General features: G+C 39.2%; 1 protein-coding gene across 1 annotated transcript in view; it reads left to right on the top strand.

Annotated features, from left to right (window-relative positions):
* Positions 1 to 17,892, top strand: part of PAPOLG (poly(A) polymerase gamma) — a 44,867-nt gene that overhangs the window by 3,404 nt on the left and 23,571 nt on the right. Inside the window, exons 2-8 of the mRNA XM_032292051.1 lie at positions 408 to 569; positions 1,996 to 2,062; positions 8,633 to 8,714; positions 8,946 to 9,055; positions 10,813 to 10,866; positions 14,178 to 14,289; positions 17,762 to 17,851. Of these exons, the coding sequence (XP_032147942.1) occupies positions 408 to 569; positions 1,996 to 2,062; positions 8,633 to 8,714; positions 8,946 to 9,055; positions 10,813 to 10,866; positions 14,178 to 14,289; positions 17,762 to 17,851 (677 nt within the window). The remainder of the gene's footprint in view (positions 1 to 407; positions 570 to 1,995; positions 2,063 to 8,632; positions 8,715 to 8,945; positions 9,056 to 10,812; positions 10,867 to 14,177; positions 14,290 to 17,761; positions 17,852 to 17,892) is intronic.

Here is a 17,892-nt window from a genome sequence, read left to right as displayed (position 1 = left end):
CCCATTGTTTTTACTGAGAGCTTTCTTTCAAGTGGTTGACTGCTTTTCAGAGATTCTAGATCTGGATGGTAGTGGAGGTGGCCCTGGCACAAATCCCAATGAGACTCTAGGTTTGAGCCTGGGTGGTATTGGTACAGTTGTCCTGATGACAACACATGCTGTGTTTGGCTTGAAAAGACATCCTAACCATGAAAGCTGCAGGCAGTATGAATAGCCCCTTTATAAACATAAACATAAAATACCCATTTTTCCTTAAAAAAGAAAAAATGTCTACCGATACTGTTAGTACTAGGTAAACTTTTAAGGTAGCTAAATTAACACGAGTAGATTGAGAGATTCAATGTATCAGTATGGTATATACTTAAAATTTTTTTCTGCTGTTTCATTTTTCTTGTTTTCTTAAACAGAAACACCGTGCTGGACAGCCAGCGTCAACAAAAGCATTATGGAATTACCTCTCCCATTAGTTTGGCATGTCCTAAAGAAATTGATCATATTTACACACAGAAATTAATTGATGCCATGAAACCATTTGGAGTGTTTGAAGATGAGGAAGAATTGAACCACAGGTATGTCACTGAAAACTGTAAAATATATGATGGTGCATTATTTAATAATGAATTCTGCGAACATATTGAGTACCTGCTAGTCTCTACATACAGGTGCAGAAATGACAAAAAGAAAAATCTTGGCCCTCTTGGAGCTTACATTTAGGTAGGGGTTAGAGGAAGAGATTTGTCATTATTAATATTATCAGTATTACACTTATGTGTAATACACATAAGTGCTACTGAGAAGAATAAAGCTGAGTGGGTAGGAAGGCCTCATTGAGAAAGTCACATTTAAGGGAAAATGTAAAGATGAAGGAGGAAGCCATGTGTCTATTTGAGGGAAAAGTGTTCTAGGCAGAACTCTTGAAGTGGGAGTGTAGCTGGTGTATTTGAAGAGTACATAGCATGATACCTGGTTGTCTGAAGCAGCGAGGAAGCAGGAAAATAATAGGCTTAAAGAAACTGAGGTGGGAAAGAGCTTGGAGGGCAAGAGCTCTTAGGACCTTGTAAGGTGTTGTCAAGGTTTGGTTTATTCTGAGTGAAATGAGAAGCTATTAGGGTTTTGAGAAGACTGACATGATTGGACTTAAGTTTTAACAGTCACTCTGGCTGCTGTATTGAGAGTCATCTTAAGAGAAGTGCAAGGGCAGAGCAGAGAAACCAGTTAGTAAGCCATTAGGAAATGATGGTGGCTAGAACCTGGAGGATGGTCATAGAGATAATAAAAAGTAGAATTCTGGAAATATTTTAAAGGTAGGGTTCTTAGAGTTTAATGACTGGAATGTGTGTGTGGGAGAGGGGTCAAGGATGATGGCCAACGTTTTTGGTCTTGGCACCTTGAAGGATAGAGTTTCATTATTTGTGGAAGACTGAGGAAGAAGTAAGTTTGGACAGATCAGAAGTTCAGTTTTGTATGTTATCTTTGAGATGTCTAAACCCCACTTTTCTAAATGTAGATTCATTTATACTATTGGTTCTAAGTTTGTTTTAATAATACCAAACCGCTTTAATACTATTAGACAGAAATTAGACAGTAATTAATTCATCTCTTTTAATTATCCCAAGACCTGTTACTAGCAATGAGATAATTCTGGTTTTTAGTACCACATTGAACTGAATTAATTCAATAGTAAAGCCAAGAAAGTTGACAATTCACTATGCCTTTACAGACTCATTGAAGGCAATTTTATTGTTTTTATTAAGCTTTTTGAATTTTGACAGTTAGCTCAAAAACTAAAATATTGCCATCGTATTTATCATCTCTTAGCACTTTTAAGGATCTAAGAATGCCAGAGATGTGTCCTGTGTCAATGGATGTAATAGCATGATTACATGTATATTATGGTTTTACCCTAGTATCAACACAAAGGGTACTGCTTATATGGGTTTTTAAAAATACTGTTTGTTCATTTGTTTGTTTTAATCTGAAGCATTTTTTTTATAGGCTGGTGGTTCTTGGTAAATTGAACAATTTAGTAAAAGAATGGATTTCTGATGTCAGTGAGAGTAAGGTAAGACTGTAAACTATGTGGAATTCTTATTTTTATTATATCCCAGTCACTCATCCTGGCAATAAGATGCAGGTGTTGAGAATTATCTGAAATACATCAAAACTTGGCTTTCTGGTATAAGTGGGAATTAATTGGTCTAGACGGTTGAATTTCTAAGTAGTTGAGGATTTACCCAGAAGTGCTGGCATGTAGCTTTGAGTCCACATAATTGTCTTGTTTAATCATTTGTAGTAGGCAAAATTTAAATATCAGATTTTACTTAAAAGTCACATTTCAGCCATTTTATAAAGTATTAGACCTGGCATGCTGGGCCTGCCTTTGTATACAGCAGGAAGAGGCTTGAATGGGATGGGGCTCCTGTCTTCCATTGCCTCATAACCCCCACCACTTCCTGTTTTCTTTACAAGGTGATTAATTGAGCAGTTACTATGTTTCTCATTTGAGATTCCCTTATTTGCCTACTCCCTTGGTTCCTAAGATATAGGAAGTTGCAAACTAATTTATAACTACACAACTTTTTTTTTTTCCTCCTGTAGCTTAACTATTTTTCTCCTGAAATTGATTACATTTTGCTGCTTTGTGTAGTACAGTCCTCTGGGGGACTATTTCTAGGACTTCTGGGGGATTATTTCTAGGACCTCTGTGGATGCTCAAGTTCCCTATATAAAATAATATAATAATATAAGTGAACACAATCTCAGCTCACATGTAAAATAATATATGTTTACTTGTTACCTTTTCATATCCTTCTGTACACTTTCAGTCATTTCTAGATTACTTACAATATCTAACACAATGTTCATGCTATGTAAATAGTTGTCACTGTAATTTTTTTTTTTTTTTTTGAGACGGAATCTTGCTCTGTCGCCTAGGCTGGAGTATAGTGGCATAATCTTGGCTCACTGCAACCTCCTCCTCCCGGTTCAAGTGATTCTCTTGCCTCAGCCTCCTGAGTAGCTGGAACTACAGGTGTGTACTACCACACCCAGCTAATTTTTGTATTTTTAGTAGAGGCATGGTTTCACCGTGTTGGCCAGGCTAGTCTCAAACTCCTGATCTTAGGTGATCTGCCTGCCTCAGTCTCTCAAAGTGTTGGAATTACAGGTGTGAGCCACAGTGCCCAGCCTAAGTTTTATTTTATTTTTTTTTTTCTGGAGACAGTCTCATTCTGTCCCCAGGCTGGAGTGCAGTGGCACAATCTCGCCTCAGCTTCCCAAAGTGCTAGGATTACAGGCGTGAGTCATCACGCCAGCCATAAATTTTATTTATTTATTTATTTATTTATTTTGAGACGGAGTTTCGCTCTTGTTACCCAGGCTGGAGTGCAATGGCGCGATCTCGGCTCACCGCAACCTCCGCCTCCTGGGTTCAGGCAATCCTCCTGCCTCAGCCTCCTGAGTAGCTGGGACTACAGACACGCGCCACCATGCCCAGCTAATTTTTTTTGTAGTTTTAGTAGAGACGGGGTTTCACCATGTTGACCAGGATGGTCTCGATCTCTTGACCTTGTGATCCACCCACCTCGGCCTCCCAAAGTGCTGGGATTACAGGCTTGAGCCACCGCGCCCGGCGTTATTTATTTTTTTAATAGATAGGATCTCCCTGTGTCACCCAGGCTGCAGTATAGTGGCACAATTATAGCTCACTGCAGCCTCAAACTCCTGGGCTCAAGTGATCCTCCCCACCTCAGCCTCTCAAAGTGCTGGGATTACAGGCATGAGCCACTGTGCCTTGTGTAAAATTTGCTTTATTTTTTATGTTTTTTTCCCCCAACAATATTTTTTATCTGTGCACGATTGATTTAATCTGCAGATGTGAAACCTGCAGATATGGAAGGCCAACAATATTTTGAATATAATTGTTTTTGTTTTTGTTTTGAGAGAGTCTTGCCATGTCGCCCAGGCGGGAGTGCAGTTGCATAATCTCGGCTCACAGCAACCTCCGCCCCCAGGCTCAAGTGATTCACTTGCCTCAGCTTCCCAAGTAGCTGGAATCACAGGCACCTGCCACCACGCCTGGCTAATTTTTGTATTTTTAGTAGAGACAGGGTTTCACCCTGTTGTCCAGGCTGGTCTTGAACTCCTGACATCAAGTGATCCATCCTCTTTGGCCTCCCAAAGTGCTGGGATTACAGGCATGAGCCACTGTGCCCAGCCTCACAACTGAATTTTATTGTCTGAGAATCACCACTGTGAAGATTATTTTACTGGCTGTACCAGAATGTTTTGGAGAACGAGACTGTCTCCAAAAAATAATAATAATGAAATTTAGGCTGGGCACAGTGGCTTACACCTGTAATCCTAGCACTTTGAGAGGCTGAGGCATGCAGATAGATCACCTGAGATCAGAAGTTTGAGATGAGCCCTGCCAACATGGTGAAACAATGTCTCTACTAAAAATACAAAATGAGGGAGGGGATGTTCAACTGGTTGATACCATTTGTCTCATCACTAGGTAGCCCATACTATTTTATTTTAAGGTTTTTGTTTTTCATAGTTTTCTCATCTTTGCCTTAACAGCAGTCAGTTAAAAGGTAACGTCTCACAGTTGTCAGTGTGTCTAGCTGTAAAGTCCCCTTCTGCCCCTTAATCTACGTGGATTTAGAAATTAGATAAACACCTACAGAATTTTTTTTTTTTTTTTTTTTTTTTTGTGGAGATGGCATCTCACTCTGTCACCCAGGCTGGAATGCAGTGGTGCAATCTCAGCTCACTGCAACCTCCGCCTCCCAGGCTCCAGCAGTCTTCCCACCTTAGCCTCCTGAGTAGCTGGGATCACAGGCCTGCACCACCACACCTGGCTAATTTTTGGTAGGGACGGGGTTTTGCCATGTTGCCCAGGCTGGTCTCGAACACCTGAGCTCACCCACCTTGGCCTCCCAAAGTGCTAGGAATATAGATGTGGGCCATCATGCCTGGCCTAGAATTCTTTCTTTTACAGCTTTCATTATTTTTTTCTGTACCTATGATAAATATGTAGAATTGGTTCTTCTAAACAGTGGACTCAGAATAAAGTTGAGTCTCCTAAAGACTATAGTTATTGAATTTACCATGGTCTTTATGCTGTTTACTTTTGTTGCCAAAAGGCTGTCTGGCTCATTTCTGAACTCGGCAGGGTTATCAATAGTTGAAGTTATTGAATAAGTCAAATTCTGAGCAGGTGAAATGCTAGTCACAAATAATAAAAAAATTAAGTTAGTTAACATCTTCCATTGAGCAGATGAGGTGATTTTTCTGTGTCAATTATAAGTGTCTCTTTCATGTTGGGGCAGGGTCTCACTCTTCCAAGCTGGAGTGCAATGGCATGCATAATCATGGCTCACTACAACCTCAAACTCCTGGGCCCAAGCAGTCCTCCTACCCCAGCCTCCCAAATAGCAGAGACTACCGGTACACATCCTGATGCCCTGCTAATTTTTGTTTTTTTGTTTGTTTGTTTTTTTAGTGATGGGGTCTTGCCATGTTGCTCAGGCTGGCCTCAAACCCTTGTGCTCAAGTGATCCTCCTGCTTTGGCTTCCCAAAGTATTGAGATTACAGGCATGAGCCACCACCATGCCCAGCCTATAATTCTCTTTTTTTTTTTTTTTTTTCTTGGTTTTAAATTGAAAGTGACAAGGTTTCTCTGTGTTGCCCAGGGTGATCTTGAACTCTTGAGTTCAAGTGGATCCTCCCACTTTGGCCTCCCAAAGTGCTAGGGTTACAGGCATGAGCCACCACTTGCAGCCTATAATTCTCTTTTTGAATATTTTACTTTGGAAAGTAACTGAAGGATTTGTGTTCAATCAAAGATCATTTGAATCTATACACAATTGGGATATTTAAACTTTAAATAGTGTAGAACCCAGATCAAGTCATTTTAGTTAAATACTATGGCTGTGGCAAACTATGATTCAGCATATCACTTTCTCATAAATCATGCAAGAATTATACTTCTTAAAGTAGAAAGTTGAACTAAAATATTTTTTTAAGGTCCTGGCTTCTCTGTCCTTTTCATTCATGTTAATTATCATTAAATTTACTGATTGCTGGGCATGGTGGTGCATGCCTGTAGTCCCAGCTACTCAGGAGGCCGAAGCAAGAAGACTGCTTGAGCCCAAGAGTTCAAGGCCAGCCTGGGTAACATTTGAGACTGTATCTCTTAAAAAACTCTGATTCATAAATTTACTGACTCCTTTATAGCTATACAATTATTTGTGATACTCTTAATATTAGTAATCATTAAACAGAGGCATTAACAAGCATACTATCCTATTATATAGATATTTTTATTTAAGTTAATCAGCTGATATTCTTTAGAACTTGTACTGGGCATTGTGAGAAAATACAGAGAAGTAGCAGACACAGTTCTTAATTTTCAGAAATTTAAATATGATTGAAGAGATGAGACATACCAAAATGTTAGTAAATATAGCAAAAAAGAATTTAAAGATTATAATAGCAGAGAACACAGGAAAAAAAACTTGTTAGGGAATAAGGATAACCAGGGAAGGCTTCATGGAAGAGGTGGAACTTGTTGCAAAAGTGGATGATATGGATACCCAGAGGCTGGACATGGTGGCTCATGCCTGTGATCCCAGCACTTTGGGAGGCCAAGGCAGGAGGATCGCTTGAAAACAGGAACTTGAGACTAGCCTGGGCAACAAAGCAAGACCCCATCTCTACAAAAATTATTTTAAAATTACCCAGGCACAGTGGTGTGTTCCTGTAGTGTCAGATACTCTGGAAGCCGAGGCACGTGGAATACTTTGTGCTCACTAGTTTGAGGCTGCAGTGAGCTAAGATCACACTGCTATGCTCACTTCAGCCTGGGCAACACAGTGAGAGCCCATCTCCATCTGTTTAAAAAAAGATAAACAAGGCCGGGCGCGGTGGCTCACGCCTATAATCCCAGCACTTTGGGAGGCCGAGGCGGGTGGATCACGAGGTCAAGAGATCGAGACCATCCTGGTCAACAAGGTGAAACCCCGTCTCTACTAAAAATACAAAAATTAGCTGGGCATGGTGGTGCGTGCCTGTAATCCCAGCTACTCGGGAGGCTGAGGCAGGAGAATTGCTTGAACTCAGAAGGCGGAGGTTGTGGTGAGCCGAGATCGTGCCATTGCACTCCAGTCTGGGCAACAACAGCGAAACTCCGTCTCCAAAAAAAAAAAAAAAAAAAAAAAGATAAACAAAAAAGATGTTTAGAGAGGATGGGCAAGCACTTTCGGGAGGGACAATGACAAATGCAGTGGAAAGGAGATTGGATTCTATAAGTATGTTGGTTGGTTGGTTGGTAGTTGGAGCTTCAGAAGAAAGATAAGAAGACAAGGCAAGAAAGATCCATAGGAACATGTCGTGAAGGTTTTCAACAACAGGCCCTAGGATCCTTACCTCAGTAGTTAGAGAAGGCAGCATTGGCAACTTTTGAGTAGAACAGCTATTTAATAGAGTAATTTAAGAGCAACGATGAGTGAATTTTATACAGATCATGAAAGAGAAAAGGAAGATTAATTAGAGGAGGGTTTAGGACGCTATTAAATAGCCTAGAATTAGGGGAGGAGTAGTTAAATAGAAAGGAGGTCACACATGTGAGGGATATAAGTTAAGAATTGGTAAGCCAAGAAGAAGTTTGGTAGTAAGGATGAGAAACAAAAATAGAGAAATCAGAAGCAGTATCTGACTGTTATCATTGGAATAATTTTTTTGCTTGTTTGAGGATATTGAAGTGAATCAGGATACTTGAGTGAATACCTGATAGGCTTTTGGAATTGGCTCTGAAGAGAGGCAAAAAGTAGCTTTTTTTCTTTGAGGCAGAGTCTCACTCTTGTTGAAGCTCAACCTCCTGGGCTCCTACCGCAGCCACCCGAGTAGGTGGGACTAGAGGCACACGCCACCCTGCCCAGCTAATTTTTTATTTTTTGTAGAGATGGGATCTCATTGTGTTGCCCAGGCTGGTCTTGAACTGGACACAAATGATCCTCTTACCTCAGCCTCCCAAAGTGCTGGGATTATAGGCATGAGCCACCATGCTTGGCCAAAAAGTAGTATTTTAATTACGTTATAATCCAAGAAATGTTAATTAAGCTTGTTAAAATCGCTCTCATAAGATTATGTCGGGAATGACTCCTTTCTTACAGAAAGGTTGTAGAGCTAGAATCAAGAAATTAAACATACCTCACAAAAACTAAAGGAGATATGGGATTGGCCAAGAGTATTATGTTTTAGAGAGCTGAAAGCACATTAGTTTGGTAATTAAGGTTGCTCACTGCAACCTCCAACTTTCAGGTGCAAGTGATTTTCCCGCCTCAGCATACTGACTAGCTGGGATCACTGGCACCACCACCACGCCTGGCAGGGATTATAGGTGTGTGACCCCATGCCCAGCTAATTTTTGTATTTTTAGTAGAGACGGAGTTTCCACATGTGTTGGCCAGGCAGGTCTTGAACTCCTAATCTCAGGTGATCCGCCCATCTCAGCCTCCCGAAATGCTGGGATTACAGGCATGAGCCACAACACCCAGCCAACATTGCAGTGACTTTTATGCTAAATAATCGGAATAATTGAATGTCTTCTGCTTAATTTTATTTTAGAACCTCCCACCTTCTGTTGTGGCTACTGTTGGTGGTAAAATTTTCACGTTTGGATCCTATAGGCTTGGAGTACACACCAAAGGTAACTGCTTTTCTATGTTCTAGTGCTAAAAACAGTCAATAACAAACTTTTGTTCGTAATTAGAAAATACATGACAACAAAGTTCCCAGTATTTCACTACTTAGAGCTAATTATTGTTAGTGTTTTCTTGTACTCATCTTCCATACTTTCTTCTGTACATTTATTTATGTGTACTTAACAAAAAATATAACAAATAATATATTCTTAATTAAGAAATACTTTAATTTGCAGGAGCTGACATCGATGCACTTTGTGTAGCTCCAAGACACGTGGAGAGATCTGATTTTTTTCAGTCTTTTTTTGAAAAATTGAAACATCAAGATGGCATTAGAAACTTAAGAGTAAGTATCCTCTGGCATTTAATATTTTGAATATAGATTGGTAACAAATACCTATAAAAACCAGGGCTTAGGATTATTGAAATACCTCCTAAGGTACTATTAGGAGATAGGTAGTAAGAGTAACTTTAATAAGTGATGATTATATGATGGATAAGAACATGGGTCTTATAGTTATACAGACTTGAGTTTGCATTTAGAATCTACCACATGGCTCTTAGATCTTGGTCAGGTAACCTAATCAAGTAACCTAATCCTCTGAAGTTGTTTCTTCGTCTGTAAAATGGAGATGTAATAACTTTTTAATAAGGTTTTTTGAGTATCAGTGAGATAATTTACATAAGTCATTTACTGTCATAGCCAATAATGATTGATACATATCAAATGATGAGTGCTGTTAAGGTTCAGTTAGTAACTCTTAATATGTATCTATCTAGCCATTCATTCAGCAAATACAATTTCAGCACCAGATTCTGGCATTAGTCTTACAGATACACAAGACATTGTTTACTGAAGAGGGGATTAGGCAAACTAAATAAACAAAATAGTGTTAATGCATTCTGAAGTGCTAGAATAAGGTGAAGGTCAAAGAATGTGTGATATTTGGGGAATCTGAGAATGTTTTTGACAAGGAAGTTAAAAATTTGTTAGGTCTGGGAGTTAAGGAAGACTCAGAAAACCATTGTTTCTGCTAAATCTAAATTAATCTCAACTGTATTAATTACATTTTTAATAGGTTAGTCATGAGCTCTCATTATTTTAAAATTTCTAACTCTAGTAGCCTTTCTAGATAATCAGTTTTCAGTTTACACTCAAGAAATTCTAAGTACCCAGATGATAGCAAGTTGTTTTTTTAATTTTTAAGTTCTGGGATACACGTGCAGGATGTGCAGGTTTCTTACATAGGTACATATATGCCATGGTGAGTTTTTTTTTTTGAGACTGAGTTTTGCTCTTGTTGCCCAGGCTGGAGTGCAATGGCACGATCTCAGCTCACTGCAACCTCTGCTTCTCAGGTTCCAGCAATTTTCCTGCCTTAGCCTCCTGAGTAGCTGGGATTACAGGCATGGACCACCGCACGCATCTAATATTATATTTTTAGTAGAAACAGGTTTTCAACATGTTGGTCAGGCTGATCTTGAACTCCCGACCTCAGGTGATCCACCCGCCTGGGCCTCCCAAACTTCTGGGATTACATGGGTGAGCCACAGTGCCTAGCCCATTATCTAGGTTTTAAGCCTGACATGCATTAGGTATTTGTCCTAATGCTCTCCCTTCCCTTGCCCCCACGCCCCTACAGGCCCTGGTATGTGATATTCCCTCCATGTGTCCATGTATTCTCATTGTTCAACTCCCACTTCTGAGTGACAACGTGCAGTGTTTGTTTTCTGTTCCTGGGTTAGTATGCTGAGAATGATGGCTTCCAGCTTCATCCGTGTCCCTGCAAAGGACGTGAACTCATTCTTTTTTATGGCTACAGACCATAAAGTTTGCTTCCCAGTTCTGAGGAATATTTTTAAAGGGATAATAAATTAGATACTGTTAACAGGCACTTTCTGTATCTTACATAATACAGGTCACAAAGTAGAAATATTTACCTGGAATGTAAGACCAAAAACATTTTCACTTTGTCTATTGAGTTAAAATACAAATTGGGAGCAAAGATAGTCATATTATTGGTAGTTAAGAAGGATAGAGAAGGGATTGCATGTTATATGTTATATTTTATAATATGTTATAATTGTTTTCCTTTTTTGTAGGCTGTAGAAGATGCCTTTGTACCTGTTATAAAATTTGAATTTGATGGTATTGAAGTAAGTGTTTAATATTTTTCTGACTTTTCCGACTTTACTGTTAGTTGGAACTGTTTAACTCAAGTTTGTTTTCTGAAATGTGGCTTAATATAAGTGCATATTTCTAAAAATCAAATTACTTTTTTTTTTTTTTTTTTTTTTTTTTTTGAGATGGAATCTCGCTCTGTCACCCAGGCTGGAGTACAGTGGTGCACCTCAACCTCAGCCTCCGGGGTTCAAGCCATTCTCCTGCTTCAGCCTGGGAGACTGAGACTACAGGCATGTGCCACCATGCCAGGCTAATTTTTTATATTTTTAGTAGAGATGGGGTTTCACCATGTTAGCCAGGATGGCCTCCATCTCCTGACCTCGTGATCAGCCCACCTCAGCCTCCCAAAGTGCTGGGATTATAGGCATGAGCCACCACACCTGGCTTTTTTTTTTTTTTTTTTTTTCTTTTTTTAAGTAAAGAGATGGGGTCTAAATCTGTGGCCCAGGCTGAAGTGTAGGGACACAGTCGTACCTCACTGCAGCCTTGAGCTCCTGGGCTCAGGTGATCCTGCCACTTCAGCCTCCTGAGTGGCTAGGATTATAAGCACACACCGCCACACCTGGCTAATTTTTAAATTTTTGTAAAGACGGTCTCGATATGTTGCCCAGTCTGGTTTCAAGCTCTCAGCCTCCCAAAGTGCTGGGATTACAGGTGTGAGTCACCACCCTGGGCCTCAAATCCTCTTTTTGTTTGGTTTTTTTTTTTTTTTTTTTGAGACAGGGTTTTGCTGTGTTCGGGCTGGAGTGCAGTGGGCATGATCATGGCTTACTGCAACCTACCCTCCTAGGCTCAAGCAATCTTCCTGCCTCAGTCTCTTGAGTAGCCGGGACCACAGGCCTGTGTCACTATGCCCATACCATGCACCATGGCTAATTTTTAAATTTTTTGTGGAGACAAGGTCTCACTCTCTTTCCCAGGCTGGTCTCAAGCACCTGGTCTCAAGGGATCCTCCCACCTCAGCCTCCCAAACTGCTGGGATTATAGGTGTGAGCCACCACAACAGGCCTCAGACAGTCTTTGAATAGTTCCATACCTTCTTTTCTGTTGTTTCTATGGACTTATCACTATGGAAAATGAACCAACACTTATTCCCCTACCCCCATGATTTTTTATACACAGCCTTCTCATTCCCATAATCTCCTAAAATAATTGTATTATTACAGTTTTGCTTGGAGCAATATTCAGTTCAGTGTTTACATTATTCATTCATTCTTTCTTTCTTTTCTTTTCTTTTCTTTCTTGCTTGATTTCTTTTTGAGACTGAGTCTTGCTCTGTTGCCCAGGCTGGAGTGCAGTGGTGTGAACACAGCTCACTATAGGCTTGACCTCCTGGGCTCAACTGATCCTCCTATCTCAGCCTCCTGAGTGGCTGGGACCACAGGTGTGCCCCACCATGTCCAGCTAATTTTTAAGTTTTTTGTATCGACAGGATCTCGCTCTGTCATGAGGCTGTCATTGCAGCCTCGACTTCCTGACTTGAAGTGATCCTCCTGCCTCAGTTTCCCAAGTAGCTGGGATTATAGGCACGCACCACTACAACTTCGTAATTTTTTATAGAGGCTGGGTTTTACTATATTGCCTAGGCTAGTCTCAAACTCCTGGGTTCAAGCAGTCCTCCCACTTCAGCCCCCTGGGAGTGCTGGAAGTATAGGCATGAGCCCATTTACATTAGTATGATCTTATAAGCAGTGTTCAAAACCAAACACTTAAGTATACTAGGTAACCATTCTTTGCTGTGTGACTTTTTTTTTCCTTGGGAGCTAATAATTGTTTAGTTCCTTGATTTTTTTTAGACTTATGACCAGCTCTAACCCAGCCTTTCTGAGTTGTCTAAATCTCCTCTAAATAAGTTTAGATTTATCAGGTATTATGATATTTTCATCTTGAGAGAAAAACTGAGTCTTCTCACCCATTCCAGTCTAAGCTGTTCTTCATGACTAGTACACAGCTGTCACCCAGGCATCTTCCTTCCCCGTTATCCTGGCATTTCCTTTTGTTTCTAGAGTTTTCTTCTTTCATGATTTATTCTTATTTTAGAGCAGCTCATCCACTAGCTTCCTGAGAAAGAGCATTTGCATATTTAAAAATGTCTCTTTTTTTTCCTCTTTTTTTTCTATTAACCATCAAGTCCAGTGAAAATGTCTTTATTTTGTTCTTACACTAAATAATTTGGCTCAGTATAAATCTAGGTATGAAAATATTTTTCTCACTATTATGAAGGCCTTGCTTCATTGTCTTGTAGCTTCTGTGCTGTATTGAGAAGTGTGATGCCATTTTGTTTCTTCATTCTTCATTCTTTGTATATGATTGGTTTTGTCTCGTTGGAAACTTAATTAAATCTTTTTTTTTTTTTTGTCTTCATAATTCGTGAGACACTTGTGAAATTCATAATACTCTTTGGTATGTGTCTTTTCACCCAGTGTGCTAGGCACCCAGTAGTCATCTTTGAATATGGAAACTCCTATCTTTGCTTTTGGAAATTTTATTGAATTCTATTGGATTTCCCTCTGTCTTTTCTCTTTTCTTTCTAAAATCCTAAATTTGTATGTTGGATGTTCAGTACTTCCTTCTCTCTCTCTCTTTTTTTTTTTAAATCTTTCTTCCCACTTATTAACCACATCTTCATGTTTTTGTTCTGCTTTTTGGGATTTTCTCATCTTCCAGATTTTCTACTTTTTATTTCTGCATCATATTTTTAATTTCTAAGCATACTGTTTTATTCTTTAAATGTTCCTTTTTATTTATGTCTATATTTATTTACAGCTTCCTGACTTTACTTGCTAGATACAACATTTTTATCTACTTTCTTAGGTCTACTCGGTCTGTTACCACTTGTCTATCTGCTTTCCAGCTTTCATAGATTTTACTTTTGTCACTTTCTGCTCTTTGTCCTAGTGAATTTTGCCTTTAAAATCAAAATAATATTAAACAAAAAAAATTTTCCTGGTATTTTAGAGAAGTTTCAAGAGGGAGGGAATATAAATGTGTGTTGGATCTTCTATCTTTATCTAGAAATTTGCTCGTGAGGCTTTGATCTTTTTTTAATGCTTGGCATATATGCTAAAATTTAAATGCTTTCATTAATTTGAAAGTTTAATTACCTTAACAAAACTCTATGGTGATTTTCCCATGTGAGGTTGCCTGCATAGGCCTATTGAAGTCTTGGTAGAACTTCCCAAACTAATAATCAGAGCTTTTCACATTTTTGTTGTGGGATGGGGGAGGATGGATTGAAAGGAGAAAATGTAATTTTTTTCTCTTTTTTCGCATCTTTCCAAAGATTGATCTAGTCTTTGCAAGACTGGCAATACAAACCATATCAGATAATTTAGATCTAAGAGACGACTCTCGCCTGAGAAGCCTTGATATAAGGTGTATTCGCAGCTTAAATGGTAAGCTTCTAAAAAGAAATCTCACATGCCTGCTTCAAAACAATTAGAGAAATATAGATATTTTTGCAGAATTGACTATTAATTGACTTTTGGGGATTGGACTGAGTTTAAAGTGTTGTAATTTTCTTTATACACATTTAAGGATAACCACATTTAAGGATCCTTCCACAAATTTATTTGAAAGTCTGTGTATGTTTATAGTAGTGGTTCTCAAACTTACTAGTCTCAAGACTCCTTTACATTCTTAAGATTTATTGAGGACTCCTAAAAGCTTTTGTTTATGTGGGCTATATCTGTCAATATTTACCACGTTAGAAGTAAAAACTGAGAAATTTAAAAAATATTTATTGGTTCATTTAAGAAATAATGAACCCATTTTAAATTAATATGAACTTTTGTGTGTGAAGAATGGCCTTTTTTTTTTTTTTTTTAACATTTTGCTAATCTTTTTAATATTTCACCTGATAGAAGACAGCTAGATTCTCATTTGTGTCTACAGTCAATTCTAATATTTCGTTTTGGAAATATTGTTCCAGACCAGCTGGGTAACATGGTGAAACCCCATCTCCACCAAAAATATAAAACATTTAGTTGGATGTAGTGTTAACTCTGAATCTGTAATCCCAGCTACTCAGGAAGCTGAGGTGAGAGGATCACCTGAGCCCAGGAGATGGAGGCTACAGTGAGCCCTGATTACACCGCTGCACTTTAGCCTAGGTGACAGAGCAAGACCCTGTCTCAAAAAAAAAAGGCCGGGCAAGGTGGCTCATGCCTGTAATCCCAGCACTTTGGGAGGCTGAGGCAGGCGGATCACAAGGTCAGTTTGAGACCATTCTGGGCAACATGGTAAAACCCTGTATCTATTAAAAATACAAAAATTAGGCTGGGCACAGTGGCTCATGCCTGTAATCCCAGCAATTTGGGAGGCCGAGGCGGGTAGATCACGAGGTCAGGAGATCGCGAACATGGTGAAACTCCATCTCTACTAAAAATACAAAAATTAGCTAGGCATGGTGGTGTGTGCCTGTAGTCCCAGCTACTTAGGAGACCAAGGCAGGAGAATTGCGTGAACCCACAAGGCAGAGGTTGTAGTAAGCCAAGATCGCACCGCTGCACTCCAGCCTGGGTGACAGAGCAAGACTGTCTCAAAAAAAAAGCAAAAATTAGCCGTGTGTGGCAGTGCTTGCCTGAAATCCCAGCTGCTCGGTAGGCTGAAGCAGAAGAACCACTTGAACCCAGGAGGCAGAGATTGCAGTGAGCTGAGATCATGCCACCACACTCCAGCCTGGGTGACAGAGCGAGACTCCATCTCAAAAAAGAAAGGAAAATCTGTCCTCTTAGTTGGAAAAGGGAAGAGTGTTTTAATAGCCTTTTCAGATAATTATGGCTATTCTTGACCAGTAACATTTTTTTCTTTTTAACAGTTATTATTGAGATATAACTACATATCATTAAATTTATCCTTTCACATGTACAATTCACTGGTCTTTAGTACACTACAATTCAGTGTTAGAATATTTTATCACCCTCAAAAGAACCTTCAGACCCATTTGCAGTCATTTCCCCTTCCAGTCCCCAGGCCCAGGCAACCACTAATCTGTTTTCTATCTTTGTAGATTTGCCTCTTACAGACATTTCATATAAAAAGAAGCCTATGTGGCCTTTTGTGCAAGGGTTCTTTTACTTGGTATGTTTGTGAGGTTCATTCATGTCTGTTTTGCTGAATAAAAATGATTGTTTCTTAAAGGTTAGAGTATGGAATCTAAAATCATATCAAACTTTTTGTATTCTGTTACATGGTAATCCACTGATCTGTCTTGTTCTTTGAGTGGTCCTTTTATTCATGCGTGATTTTGTACTATCATGCCTTGGTCATTTGGAAAATATTGGATCACAAAATTATTTGGATCTTCCAAATGTTAATGCACATTTCATTATAAAATGTGGGAAAAAAAGCATTCATTAATATCACCACCAGTCTCAACAGAAAAGTATGGAAAGGTGTCAAGCTCATAGTAGCAGATAAAAGTTGTCTAAAATTCAGATTTAACTTGAAAGGTTAAATTTTATTGTTGGCAACAAATTTTGTCATTTCTTTTAGTTGAACTGTGGGATTCCCTTTGTTCATTTTTTTGGAAATACCTAATTGCGAATAACTATAATTTATCTGCCAATTATTCTTTTGGGTAAAACTGGTGTTCCTTGAAAAAAGCAGGTAGTTCAGGTTACAACTCACACAGTCTCACATGTGCCTTCCCTACCTTTATTTTTAACTGCAAGTGTGTTGTGGTGTAGATATTTTTTTCTATTAGTATAGTTTGTTCCCCCATCTTGATTGATGCCAAGGTACCTGCAGTTTTATACACCGTTGCTTTTGCACCATTGGTGCAAATGTTAACACGGCGAAAAAAGCAAAGAAAGCCTTAGTTTCATTATTTTATTAAAAAAAAAAAAAAAATTCACCTCACAGATTCCCAGGGGTACACAGACCATACTTTGAGAACCAGTGTCTTTTTTTTGTTTGTTTGTTTTGAGATGGAGTCTCGCTGTCACCCAGGCTGGAGTGCATGATCTCAGCTCACTACAACCTCCGCCTCCTGGGTTCAAGTGATTCTCCTACATCAGCCTCTTAAGGAGCTGGGATTATAGATGCCCACCACCACACCCAGCTAATTTTTCTATGTTTAGTAAAGACAGGGTTTCACCATTTTGGCCAGGGTCGTCTCGAACTCCTGACCTCAGGCAGTCCACTGGCCTTGACCTTCCAAAGTGCTGAGATTGATAACCACTGTTTTATACTGTTTTTTGTTTAACTTAATCACTATTGCATTTTGGTGTTTTTCCAGAGGGTAACAGTGAATCACAGTATTTGTGGAAAAGGTTTACATTGAAGTTGTAACAGTGTTGTAATTTGGAGGTATTTGAATGTGGAAAAAAACTAAAAAATACTCAGACTCATCTCATTTTGGATTGCATTACCTCTGTAATTTTTTTTTTTAAGACAGTTTTGCTCTTATTGCCCAGTGCCCAGTCTGGAGTGCAGTGGCGCAGTCTCGGCTCACCACAACCTCCACCTCTCGGGTTCAAGCAATTCTCCTATCTCAGCCTCCTGAGTAGCTGGGATTACAGGCACGTGCCACCACACCCAGCTAATTTTGTATTTTTAGTAGAGACAGGGTTTCTTCATGTTGGTCAGGGTTGTCTTGAACGCTCGACCTCAGGTGATCTGCCACCTCAGCCTCCCAAAGTGCTGGGATTACAGGTGTGAGTTACCGCACCTGGCGCTCATATAATTTGTAATTATCCTAAAGCAAGTGATTTAGTGCTAAATTTCAAATACATAAAGAAAATAAACCCCGAGGTTTTATTGTCTTTCATATTTTTGGCATTCGAGAGTCTAGAAGTTAGGAGGGCATTTGAATTAACTGAGTATTTGCTTCATAGTGAAAAGTGATTGCTTTGTCTTTTTCAGGATGTAGAGTTACGGATGAAATTTTGCATTTAGTGCCAAATAAAGAAACTTTTAGACTCACCCTAAGAGCTGTCAAATTATGGGCAAAACGTAAGTATCACTAGTCTTTTATGTTTGCATTATAAAATTCT

This window comes from Sapajus apella, unplaced genomic scaffold (genome assembly GCF_009761245.1).
Source record: "Sapajus apella isolate SASKATOON/1434 unplaced genomic scaffold, GSC_monkey_1.0 scaffold26, whole genome shotgun sequence".
In the NCBI taxonomy this organism is placed as follows: domain Eukaryota; kingdom Metazoa; phylum Chordata; class Mammalia; order Primates; family Cebidae; genus Sapajus; species Sapajus apella.
This window is presented reverse-complemented; position numbering and strand designations above follow the sequence as displayed.